The sequence below is a fragment of the Ciconia boyciana genome, chromosome 20 (genome assembly GCF_034638445.1).
Source record: "Ciconia boyciana chromosome 20, ASM3463844v1, whole genome shotgun sequence".
Taxonomy (NCBI): Eukaryota; Metazoa; Chordata; class Aves; order Ciconiiformes; family Ciconiidae; genus Ciconia; species Ciconia boyciana.
The window spans coordinates 1,473,070-1,486,698 of record NC_132953.1 but is presented as its reverse complement, the minus strand read 5'-3'; the positions used below and the strand labels follow the sequence as shown (position 1 = coordinate 1,486,698).

The 13,629-nt window shown below is 45.6% G+C and overlaps 1 protein-coding gene across 1 annotated transcript; it reads left to right on the top strand.

The window, feature by feature from the left end:
- The first annotated feature begins 1,471 nt into the window (after nucleotides 1-1,471).
- Nucleotides 1,472-2,587, top strand: KCNJ1 (potassium inwardly rectifying channel subfamily J member 1). The gene has a single exon (XM_072884642.1). It carries the CDS (start codon nucleotides 1,472-1,474, stop codon nucleotides 2,585-2,587), a length of 1,116 nt encoding a protein of 371 aa, XP_072740743.1.
- Nucleotides 2,588-13,629: the final 11,042 nt, after the last annotated feature.

Sequence of the window (13,629 nt, the reverse complement as noted above, 5' to 3'; positions counted from 1 at the left end):
GAAGGGTAATGCAGCAGTAAAGTAACAGTGGCAAACAATTACAAAGCCCCCAGCATCTCCTCCTCTGAGATGCACTCTTCACATCCAGATCCTTCTACAGAAAACCTCATCCATAGCAGCTGCAGGTGCCCAAAACATTCAGGTCTGTGTGGCTGGGGACACTATGTCCTTACAAACACAGTAAACTCCGAACATCCTTTGTGTGAGTCACCAGGGAGATTTTCCCCTCAAGTTCTTAATTTATTTCAGTTGGTTTTAAGCTGAAGCATTTTGCCCCCAAGAAATACGATTACAGTACACAGTTAAATTTGACTACATGAGAAGAATTTGTTTAACAAAGGCTCAATGAATAGGCACAACAAGGGTATGCTCTCAGGGTGGGTTAGCACTGTGCACTAATCAAACACATCCTCTCTGGCAAGGAAACACATTTTATGCTTGAAGGGTGATCAACTCTGAAATAAATTATTTCTTCTATGAACATTCCTAAGCTTTGGGTCAAAATCAGCCCCTAGATCTGTCTATGAACATAGCAGGCAATCCCTAACTCTACCGGGTCAATCTCTCCCCACGCCTGCGTGCCTGAATAACTCCAAGACTCGGAATTTTCCAAATGTAGGTTGATCCAAATTCCAGTCTGAACACATCTGTAGTATTTTCTCCACCAATGACTTGTATTCCCTGGGTCTCTTGTTAACATGGCCAATCATAAAGGACAACATTAACAGGGACACAGAGCTACACTTTCCTTTAAGAATGGATTTCAGGTTCTGATTCTTTAGTGGCATTATCTTTGTGGTGAGTAAATATCCAATTCTCCTGCTGCTGAAATTTAATCTTTTCTTTTATTCTCACCCAGAAGTCCTATTTCAGATGCTTTTGAGATTCCAGAGTTTGAAATTCACACCCTCAAACCCAATCTATAACTATGCTAAAAATAACTGCATATCTGGCTTAATTATGCCTTCTGCATCTACTCTCATTTCTTCCTAAATTCGCTATCCACATCATATCCAGGGTCTCCTAATGCCGATGTACAGACACACATTTGCAGGGACAGGCCCCGCTTCATCTTCTAAAAGGCAGAAAGACCTCCTCAAAATCCAGCCACTCCCCACCAGTTTTCCCAATATATGTCCACAATGAAGTTACCTGCTTCTCTGTGCCTCCACTTACTCAACTAAGCAGAGGACAATGTTAACAGTTGACTGATTCAAAGTTTACTGAGCAAGCCAAAATGATTATTTTTTGCTGGAATGCTCCTTAGGCAAGAATCTGCTAGTTTCCTCATATACTTACTGGAACTTTTCCCCACCAGCTGAGGGAAAATATGCAAATTATATAACTTTTTCCTAAACAAGTGTCTTGAGACTTTGTCAGAATTTACTTCTCGCCTGCAGGTATAAACAAAACCTGCATTACCCGTAATGTTTATTATTTCTTACTCTCCAGAACACTGTCAACAGAGGGAATGTTCAACTACCTCCGGAAACGCTTTACCAGCCACATCAGAGAACGTAGCCGGCGAAGGGCAAGGCTTGTCTCTAAAGATGGAAGGTGTAACATAGAGTTTGGCAATGTAGAACAGTCAAGGTTTGTCTTTTTGATTGATATATGGACAACTATCCTGGATCTCAGGTGGAGATACAAAATGACTATCTTCATTTCAGCATTCTTAGGCAGCTGGTTTCTATTTGGTCTCCTCTGGTATGTTGTGGCATACATACACAAAGATCTTCCAGAATTCAATCCTTCCATCAATCACACCCCTTGTGTTGAGAATATCAACGGCCTGACTTCAGCTTTCCTGTTCTCCTTGGAGACCCAGGTAACCATCGGTTATGGCTTCAGATGCGTCACAGAACAATGTGCCACTGCTATTTTCCTGCTCATCTTCCAGTCTATCTTGGGGGTAATCATCAATTCTTTTATGTGTGGTGCCATCTTGGCCAAGATATCGAGGTCCAAAAACCGGGCTAAGACAATCACCTTCAGCAAGAATGCTGTCATCAGCAAACGTGGTGGGAAGCTCTGCCTCCTTATTCGGGTGGCAAACCTCAGGAAGAGTCTGCTGATTGGGAGTCACATCTACGGAAAGCTTCTGAAGACCACCATCACCCCAGAAGGAGAAACAATCATTTTGGACCAGGTCAACATAGAATTCGTAGTTGATGCTGGCAATGAGAATCTCTTCTTCATTTCTCCATTAACTATTTATCATATCATAGATAAGAACAGCCCATTCTTCCACATGGCAGCAGAAACCATTCTGCAGCAAGATTTTGAATTGGTGGTGTTTTTAGATGGCACTGTTGAAGCCACTAGTGCTACCTGTCAAGTGAGGACATCCTACATCCCAGAAGAGGTGCTCTGGGGTTATCGCTTTGCTCCCATTGTGTCCAAGACCAAAGAAGGGAAATACAGAGTAGACTTCCAGAACTTCAGCAAGACAGTGGCTGTGGAGACTCCCCACTGTGCCTTCTGTCTCTACAATGAGAAAGAAGCTAAAGCCAAAGAGAAGAAAGGTTATGACAATCCTGGTTTTGTCTTGTCAGAAGTTAGTGAAACCAGTGACACAAAAATGTAGTTCCAGATATTCATGGGACTGTGTCTTTTCTCATGATGAATTCAATCTTGAGAGGATTAATAACTTAGTAAAACAAAAAAGAAACACAGGTTTGTTTTTTCTTTAAGACAGCATTTATCTTCTCAAAAGCCTCAAATCAAAGAGGCACAGAATACCAGTGATCTCCAGAACACTATTTAACTACACTATATATATATTGCATAGAATTTATATTTTTATACCTATGGGACATTTTATGAAGCTGCTATGTTGGAATGTCCAACTCATTTACGTTCCCAGAGGCACGCAAGTCTTAAAAAGCCTGAAAAGATGGAGAGAAATTTTAGGACATGTTAAAGACACACAGCTGTTGGAATAAGAACATGAAAAGGGGAGACAGAACGCAAAGCTAAGGAAACTTAAGGGACTTAGGAGCCAAAACCTCAAAAAATGTATGTTTCTGGTTGCCAAAGTCCTGTATGAAAGCAGACTCTCTGGCTTCGGAACACTTGAGCACTTTTGAACATTTTGAAACAATTCCTTCTTTCTTTGAGGCTGGTACATCTACAGAAATGGAGCATTAAGGGATGGTGCATGCTTAGGAAGCTAGAAAAGACAAAGCTTGGGCCATCCTGCTGCATCTAGAACTCTGTAAAATACAACTTCTCTCCTGTGAAAGCCTTTGATTCCTTTCAGGGAAAAATAGCCAAATGGAAATGAAAAGTGAAAAATCAAGGAGAAGCAGAGACCCACTATGGGAGAAGAGGAATTTTGCAGCTTATTCCTAACTGTCTCGCCCTTCAGATGCTCTTCTCTCCACTTCCCCAGGAGCTGGCTAACTGTGAAATTAGGAAACATCTGAAGACAACTGTGCAGAAAGGTGAGCCACAGTAGGGAGATTAAGAATTGCTTCACACCTGGCAGAAAAGCAATCCACTGGGAACAGAGAGGAAGTTCCCAGCTCTAGATGTATCCTTCAAAAAAATCCACAATGCAAACACAGATTATCTTTTCCTTTGAAGCATGAAGGTCTTGTTAAAACAAAAACACAGCATAGGAGCCTCCCACCAACAGTGGGCTTCAGATTTAGTTCCAAACCGTTCATCTCACCACAGCAACATGTGCATCCCTGCAGGAAACAAGTTCTTCTCAGTGGTAGCTAAGTAGTGGTCAACATTTTCCGGGTATGATTTTTGACATTTAAGTTTCAAATGCAACAAGAAGCGTCAATAACTTTTTGGTGAATTTACACTTCCTCACAGCCTTTTTTTCCCCCCCAATTAGTTATTTTGCTGAGAGTTCAAGTGGCAGACCAAAGAGAGAGGTTTTGGGGAACTCTTCCCAGTGACGTAATTCAGCTCATGTATTTTCAACACTGTGGTAAAATGGAAGCATCTTTTTTTAAAAGCTGCTGGACCGAGCGGTTTTAAAAGGAGAGAATTAAGCAGGTCAAATGACGACAAGATAAAGCTGTTTTGCAAATGAACATAATGTGAGTATGGAAATCAAACTCTGGGAACCAAGAGTGTTCAGGTCTCAGTCCCACTGTAGTATCAACTCCTTTGTTGGTTCAGAACAAATCACTTTAGTATGTATCTCAGATTTGCCATCTGTAACATGGGACATAAAGTACTTACGCTGTACAAAGAACAATGTTATGAACAATTATGCCACTAAAGCACTTTAAAAGCCAATTCTCAACTGTCTCAATCTTTCCTCTCTTCAACGCACCACTGTTACACCCTTCTTCACTGGAAGGAATGGTGGAAAGGTCAGCACAAAGTTCTGTTCTCATCACACATCAGAATTACTAAAAACGGTTGCAGAATGCTAGAACTGCCAGCAGAAACCTTCAAGGTGATTCACAGATATTGCCCAATATTTTAAGCGTATCATTTTTCAACCTTGCAAAATAACACTGTCAACTGTAAAAATATTTTTACAGTCCCAATCACCACAGCATCTGAGCCCCTCCAACCATTAGTGCATCTCAGATTGTCTGCTTGGAAGACCAGTTTTATTATCCTGCACTCTGAATGGCACAAAGCACAAATAGCGAGTGATTAGTGGCCACCCCCAGAACTCTAGGAGGGAGCAGGGAAGCGAAATGAAGTCTCAAGAATCCCAGGCTTGTCTGAACCAAAAGGCTACTGTGCTGCTCAGTCCTTCCATAGTTGCTGCTACATTTCCCTTATAGGCTTCCTGTACAGCTGCCCTGTGTGTGACTTCCCTAGAAAGCAGTACTGTCAGTAGTCAAGGCTTACAAGTTATACCTCTTACCCCTGGGAGAAGAGATGCACCAAGATGCCCTTAATGGAAGTAGAAGGATAGTCTTCACTGTACAAAAAAAGCAAGTCAATAGGAAATCAATTTAAAAGGTCAAGCCCAGGTGTGCAATGAGGAGACAAGAAAGATTCCAATTTTCTTTAATTAAAGCTGGTTTGGGATGTTAGTGCTGGGGGGGGGGGGGAATCAAATACTACTCCAGCACCTGTCCAAGAGGTGGTGTACATCCTCCAAAGTTTAAAGGGTCCCTAAACAACGCACTTTCAGGTACCACCTTTGGAAAGACATCTCAAAATCCTAAACCTCTAAGTTCTTCATGACACAGGTCTTTAACCTTTTGCCCTATGTCTCTACAGCACAAGCCTGAGGAGGTGTTAGTCCATGTCTGGAAGTATTAAGTGCTACCACAACGCAAACAGAAGACACTTGATCTCACTGCAAGGGTGGTTACCCGTTGTTCACTCTGTTCTGACAGTTACACCTGTCTCAAAAGCTAGCTATGCTGCCTACAGTAAGGGAAGGGTGATTGTATTCTTTTGCATGTTTTGGTATTACAGAGGGGGAACTAGCTACTGCACGAAGAGAGAAGGTATGAGGGGGACATATCCGAAGTTGCCAGGGCCATGGCTGAGCTATCAAGCTTACTTAGAGGGGGATCAGACTGGGACCTAAATGGGAATCTCGGAATAAAACCCACCTCCCATGAGCCTCCTGCTGATTGTCACTTCAGGAAACGCCTGCCAGTCCCCGCCTGCCCGCGGTGCACCAAGCAGGAGATAGAGCACTCTAGTCAGAGCCCAGCAGCAGGAGAACAATGAGTGGCATTTCCTCTTTCTGTCCAGAGAGGGCTGTTTGTCACCAGAGAGATAAAGGCCCAGGGCAGGGAAAAAGGGTTATCGGGAGACACGCCGCACACAGTGCCACTCAGGACAGACTCCATAGGAAATCTATTTTGGGGGCTGTCACCCCTACTGCCATTAAAAGAAAGTTCAGTTAAGAGGATGAAAATAAATTTAATCTTGCTGAGCAGAAGTGGCTAGAGGGAACCACAGACCCAATACTGGAAAACAAAGACTGGTTTCTTTACTGGTGACACTGTTTCATTTTTACATCTCCACAGCACTCTTTTCAAGCCTGATGGTCCTCTTCTCCCTCCCTGTCCATCCAGTCTGCAGGCTGCCCATGCTGCTGCAGCAACAATTAGTCCTTTCCACAAAGTGGAACACGCTATGGAGGCCAACAGCCTAGTTCATACAAAGCAAAGGAGAAAGAAAGTCCTGTCTCTTCAGGAGAAGAAATCAGACCATGTACTTAGTGCTGGATTAAGGCCTAAAGGATTTAGCTGTGAAAGTGTTAGCCAAGCAGCTAGGCTTGGGAATAATGTGTCTGCACTAAATTTAATTTATCTTCTCATTTCACAAACAACATGTTTCTTCTACTGTATTTATTTTAAACATTCATTCAAGCTGTGCATAATATTTCAATCATTTTGAAATAGATTTACCCTCCTGCTGGCAAACGAATAAGGCATCCTGCTGACTGCTGGAGAAAGGGCCATGAATTAAAATAACTGCTTTTAGTAAACTGACATGTGCTAGTTAGCTGTCTCCACACACTCTTTGGTAGTAACTGGTGAAAAGAGACCCCTAAATAACAATTAAAAAAACAACAAACCCTGGCAAACTGTCTAGATACTCATACTGACTTGCATTGTTGGAATGTGGCAGACCACTGCTAACTAGCTCACAGCAACTGCCTGGACAACTTCTGCGTGTACACACTTCCTTGTAAACTCAACTACTCACCCATAAACAAGTCAGCAGCGTGCAAAGCCCCGACACAAGTGAGAGCAGCTGAGGTGTCATATCCTCTTTCTTCTCCCCAGGCAGCAAACTGATGTGGTTAGACTCACGCGAATTCAGCTGGGAAGAGCCTTTATTTCCCCTTCCCTTTTATTTTGCCCCCTTCAATTCACCCCCGCCTTGAACTGTCATGGTGCTGGCCCAATTCCTGTTCCCCACACAAGCAGGGAGAAACCACAGCACAACGCAAGGAATGTGAGCAGAGCCCCTGCCGCGGCAGGGACGGGGGAAGCTGAGCAAGTTCCCAAACCCTCTGGTGAATCTGTGCCTACAGCTTCTTGCCGTAGCCTGGGGAACCTCTACGACAACACCTTCACTGACCCTAAAATCACATATAACCCTGTGACGGTGTCACTGGAAGAAGAGTGAGGAAGGCTAAAGCCCTCTCTCCACGGCTGCTAGAATACACAATGTTTCCTGAGGCCAAGTTGACATTCCTGTGGTGGAAGCATCTGCCTGGGGAAGCTTACGACTTGAACAAACTCACCGCTGCACAAGACAGACATAAATTCTCCCTGCTCCAGGGAGCTGGACAAGCAAGGGGAGGCTGGAAATGAGACAGTCTCGCTTCGCATCTCAATTTGCATGCTGCTAGCCAAATTTAAGTGCGGAAAGTATTGAAGCCCTTGCTCTCCTGGGTGACCGCATCCCAAGCAAGCTCTGCAGAGACAAAGTTACCGCGTTGTTCTTTTCTGACAACCCACCACAGAAGCAGGCTGGGATGCTAGAGCCCACGCAAGGGTGCTGTCAGAGGGATCCGAGCGATCCCCTAAGTGTCTTCTGTCTCGCTGCCGCTGGATGGCAGCCCTTACCTCCAGATCAACCGCACAGCCAGCTCCGATCTCCATGCAGGCAGCAACCCTAAACTTCGCGTTGGCAGTCCAGCAAACTTAACAGCGCGAAGTATGGCAATCTTGAAAGCGCAAAGCAAGAATTTATTGGGACTGTTCCTTATTTTATTACACAAAGTTAAATGCATTTAGTGACTTATTTTTGGCATGAGGTCTGCTAGCTGGATATATTTAGCCACTTCACAGAAGTGTCAGGAGACTTAATTCACTGCAATGAATTCAGAGGTGATGTGTAAGTGGAGGGTTGGGGGCTGTAAACATCACGTCTGCAGTGGCATCTAAAGCACCCTTAACAGAGTCTGCAGTAGGTGGGGTGGGTTAGTAACAGCGAGGCTGGGTCTGGGGAGACCTATATTCCATATGCAACTCTGTTCTGTAACTTCAAGCAAGTCACCGCTCCCTGCTTTGAGCCTCAGTTTCCCCAGCTGTTTAAAAAAAAGCAATAACACAGGCCACCTTGGGAAAGCTTTGAGTTCTAGCCCTATGTTAGTTTTGCAACAGTGCCCAAAAGCATCTGTTCAGCTGAAGCCCCCCTCTGATTTGGAAGCGTTCCTGGTACATTACAGAGCCTACAGAAACTCACACAAAGGGTTAGGTGCCACTGTAGCAGCGTGTGTAAAACCATTATATCACTTGACAGTATCTAGAAGTTCAAATTATGTCCCTTTGTGCTCCTGTGCCAGGGGCTTTGCAAACACCACCAAAGGATCCTTAGCCCATTAATCCCTACAGGGCTACTCCTCCAAAACACTAATTGGGCAGACTCCCAGCCCAGAGCCTTGCGAGGTTTCCCCGCACGCCCAACCCCAGGCTGCCCTCGACCAGTGCCTCCAGCACACACACACCGCCTCAGACACCCGAGACCTGCCGCACCGCCGCAAATTCAGCGCACCCCACGCCGTGCACAAGCCGCCGGCCTGCGGGACGACGGCGGGTGGCAGCCCGGGGCAGGGCTCCGTCACCCCGGGGCGGGTGAGGAGAGGCTCGGGCGGGTGGCTAGAAGGGACCAGTCACCCCTTCACCGTGCGTGGGGGCAAAACCTGCTGGCCGGGGCGGTTCGGGGGTTCAATACCTACTCACCGGGGGCAAGGGGGGGGGGGGCGACGCGACGGCGACTCGGCGGGGCGGTTGGCTGCGCTCTGAGGAGAGGGGCGACCGTTAACGGCTCGCGCGCCCGCCCCACGCGCAGGAGCCCCGCTGCCCCATGGCGCCCCCCAGCGGCCGCAGCGAGCGCCGCTCCCTCCTCTCCCCCCCGCCCACCGCGGGAGGAGGAGGCCGCTCCTGCGGCCCCCGGCCCCGCGCTGCTCCCCAGATTCCGCCTCCCCCCCAACAAGGTCGGGGCTGCCGGTACCCCTGTGTCCGCAGGGCTTGCAGCCGTGCTGGCTGGGAAGTTTAGACTGCTGCTGCTGTTGAGCTCCGTATCAGCCCTGAGCTTCAAGAACTGGAGCTTTAAGAAAAGTTTCAAACCCTTCACAGTCACACGTACCCTAAACAGAAATCATAGAATGCTTTGGGCTGGAAGGGACCTTTACAGGCCATCTAGCCCAACCCCCCTGCAAGAGCAGGGACATCTTTAACTGATCAGGTTGCTCAGAGCCCCGTCCAGCCTGACCTTGAATGTTTCCAGGGATGGGGCCTCCACTACCTCTCTGGGCAACCTGTTCCAGTGCTTCACCACCCTCATTGTAAAGAAATTCTTTCTTAAATCCAGTCTAAATCTGCCCTCCCTTAGTTTAAAACCATTGCTCCTTGTTCTGTCACAACAGGCCTTGCTAAAAAGTCTGTCTCCATCTTTCCTATAGGCCCCCTTTACGTACTGGAAGGCTGCTATAAGGTCTCCCCGCAGCCTTCTCTTCTCCAGGCTGAGCAAACCCCCTCTTATTTAACTTAACACTGTGGTATATTAGCCCTACAGGCCTTGAGGGTGACAGGAAAGCTAAGAGTGGGGTTCAGGTTATGGCAGGTACCATCTGCCAACACTCACAGCACAGCCTCCTCCAGCAGCCACACAGAGACACTTGGAAACCAGACCTTGCACGTCCCAAGGGCTGGGGATGCTGTTATCCCCACGCGTGACATGCCAGCGGCAGCCAGCACAGGCCTGTAGCAGAGGAGACTCCTTTGGCTCGTGCATAGGACTTTACAGCAGCAGGGAAGGTAAAGTAGATCCAGCATCGGACTTTACAGCTCCAGGAGACAGAAAGTTAATGAAAAGCCAAAGCAAATAACAAGTTTGCAGCAGTTCCTGGAAAGGAAGAAGCAAGCTCTTGTGTTGAAATAGCTGTGCATCAAACTGCCAGAGTCCCTGGGTCATTCCTCCTCCTTCAGCAACGACAACTTAAAATAAGAAATACAGATCTTCATCTTCTTCTGCCTTCTAGATAAGGAACAGCTAGGTCCCCTCCTCTAAGAAAACTTCCCCTGCCCAAAGAAACCTTCCTGCTTGTTTGCTGCAGCTATTTCTACTGGTTGAAGAGGCTGCTCAGCTGCAAACAGCCCTGGCCATCACGGACACACCTGCACAGTGCCCTGTTCGGGGCAGCTCATTCCCCACTGCAGAGGTGTAGAGTTGACAGGGGATATTGCTGTGGTGGCCTCAAAGCTGCTTTTCCTTCTTACTTGTATTTCTTTTTAGTGGGTTTAGTATCAGGGTCTGCTTGCGACTCTCAGAGCCTGAAGAGCTGAATTTTGCCAAGGATCTCTAACTCTCCTTTGATATGATAGAAGAATCTGAGCTTTATGCACAGAGATTTCTACCTCTGTAGATGAAAAAATCATCATACACAAGCTAAATCATGTGTTACGTGTCATTCTTCGCATGGCCTTAGTCGAAGGTCTCTTAATTCTTTTCTAACATGATAGAAAAGTCTGAGCTTTATTTGCAACGAGTTCTGCTTTTACAGATGAAAATCGTAATACATATGTTATGCTAGGTATTGTGCAAAAGTATACAAATAGGGTCTTTGAAGTGAATTTAAAAACCCCAGCTGCCGGTGTGCCTCTAGACTGCAGCTCTAATTAACACCAAATGCAGCAACACTCGGTCTGATGTGGGAGAACCCACTTTGTTAGGAAGCGGGCTGAAATCTAACACACTAATTTCACAGAGGTCATTAAAAATACTGTATCAGCACAGCAAAGCAGCCTGTAAAAAAATCTATTATTGTAATAGTATAATAAAGTGAAGCTGGCTCCTTTAACCCAGAATTTACAGACCGATGGCTCTTTTCTTCTGACAGTAGGGGTGGGAAACAGCAGCTGGGTTCATCAGTGCTTTTAATACAAAGCTTCAGGCGTAGTCATTTACTGTCATTGTGAACAGTAAGAGTGCACATGAAATATTACCGGATAAGCCCAGCTTCACATCAAATATTTGCACCAACAGAAGCTATGGCAAATTTCCCACACAGTTAACATCTCATTAGGACTGGAATATGCTTGTTGGGCGGTAGTATGAGAAATACTTCCTTCTCTTTACTAACGGGAAGGTCTTAGAATGGGGAAATCCCTCTCCCTTGCAATAGAGTTAGGTGTTAGAAATCCACAGTTGTTCGGAAATTCATCCTCGGGGTTGAAGTACAGTTCTTAGGTATATAAAAGCAGTAAGCCACCCACAGAGGATGGGTTCTGGTGTACGATGATTATCGATAGGAGTAATCTCAGATGCTTGACACTAGAAGGACTTGGCATCTCCTGACTTAGAGCACCTAACAAGTGTTTAAGCTGGGAGCTCCATCCTCTAGACTCTAAGCAATGATTTAGTGGGGATAAAAAGCCTTCTTCAAAAGATAGTTGAAAGCCGGTTCTAAGCTTGATGTCTGTAATTAAGCAGTAAGAATACCTCCTTGTTCTCCCTTTCTCTGATATGCAGACACTGAGGCAGGTACATCTCAGATAGAAACAAACTGTCACAACGACCTCAGCTAAAGGAGCTGGAGCTCAGAGACTGTAAAGCCATCACTGATTCTACTTAATAAACAATCTATTTATAGAAGGTGAAATCTAAAGCTAATTCTCGTTTGGCATATTTAAGCTAGATGCCATTCAGTGTTTGAACTTGGGGAGTAGAGCAGAAATACTGGGTGAATACTAAATCACTAGAAATTAATAGCTAAATTACCACTGATTTCAATGGGAGCGGGGTTTCCTGGTGAGCTTTGAATTCTGAACTTCAATGCAGAGAAGATTTTCTGCTATCCCTGTTGACTCACAGCTCACAACCATCTGATCCCAACCATCTGTTTGGTAAACTTTCTGATTTAAGCTTGAAATACTTGAATTCCATCTGCCTTGTCCTCCTGGGAAAAGCAAAAAGTAGCATTAGTACTGTCAAATTCCTTGTTTATTTTCTCTCAGTGTGTCCCAGAAACACGGGTTGGGATGGGCGATCCCCCTGTTATCACCCCTAGAGCTTCCAACGTGGCAAAGTCAGGCTTATATCGGGGGGTACAAATGGGGTACTCGGCTCTCTATGTTATTTCTTGTTCTTTACCTGAGGAATGTAAACTATTAAGATCTGGTGAAAATGCTAAAAGGTGCCTGGGGAGTGCCCCACCAGTCTGAGGCTGTCTGGCACACTGGTGTGAGATCTCTTTACTCCAAGATCTCTTTACTCCATGGGAATGCAGCCGGCAGCGGGCGGCAAACTCTGTCTGAAGCTAAATATTAGCAAATACTAGCAAAGATTAATATCAGCAAGTACCCTGAAGAGAAGGATGAAAAGAGGCTGAAAGGACCTGAGCTGTGGATGCTGCTGATCACCTTCCATCTCAGTCTGGGCTCCTTTAAGATGTTGCAAGTTGGACAGCCAGAAACAGATGCTTCTTACATTGTTGGTTGTTTTCAAAAGCCTTTTTTTCACCAAGGATCCTGCTGGACAAATTTTGCTATCAAAGACATCTTTGCACTCTGATAGCCTTCAGATTCTGCCTTTAGATGTTTTTGTGCAATCTCAGTCTTCAGATTTTTCTGAAGCTGGGCAGGCACACTGTCTTAAAAGAAAATACTTGATATTTCTATTGATGATGCATAGCCAGAATGAATCTGGATTGCGCTAAAGTGAAGAACAATAGAAGATAAGCAATAAAACACTCACCCTTATGACTAAATTGAGCAACTATGGCTGAATACACAAAGGGAACAGCTCTGTGGTGGTTGAACACACTAACATCGCTCATTTTCAGAGCCCAGGCTTGCTAATCAGGCCGGTGAAAGCTATTGTACTAGAAACTTAGCAACAAAAGGTTGTGTCTGGAGGAAGGAAATGGTGTACTTGTGCAGTTATGTATTTCTAAGGGTTTATCAAATCGACAGAAAGATCAAGCTATCTCTCAGGACCACCGTGTGTCTGCAAAAATACAGGAAGTGCCTTTGCCTGACCTTTATACACAATCAGAAGATTCCTTGGCAGTGCTTGTTTTTGCAGCCTCTTACTCCTTCTCAGGAATGCTCTGGAGCACTGGCTTTCCCTGGGGTTTGGGGATAGGTGAGAAACGTGAGCAGACAGGCAGGCTGGTAATACATACAGCATTGCACATATACATTCTGTCAATGACTTCTCGAGTACCCTAAAGAGCAAACAGACGGAGATGTCTAGTAGGTCGGTTATGGCTCTCGCAGGGAGGCTGCGTGTCCTGGCACTCGGCACGGTGCTGTGACCCCATCACTGGGGTGCCGGGCAAGGGTCTGCTCCAGCTCTGCCACCGTCCTCCTGCGAGACACTTCACCTCCTCGAGCTTTGGCTACTCTACCACTTTCTCTCTCTCTCTCTCGCCCATGGACAAAAGATAGAGCCCAGGTTTCCAATTTAGACACTTCAATAACTAAATTAGGTCTGATAAACACTGGCTCCAGAGTCACAAATTTTCTGGAAGAAGAGGTCGATATTGTTTTATAGCGATAAGGATTACGATTGCCACTACTACGGAGCTGCTTTGTTTTCCTTTTTAGCTAAATTTAATTTAGAGGCAAAGTTCATGCTTTATCTGCAGGTATGAGAGGGGAGGGAGAGAGTGGGACAATATGATGCCTTAGAAAAGAACACCACAATTTATTTTGTCACATT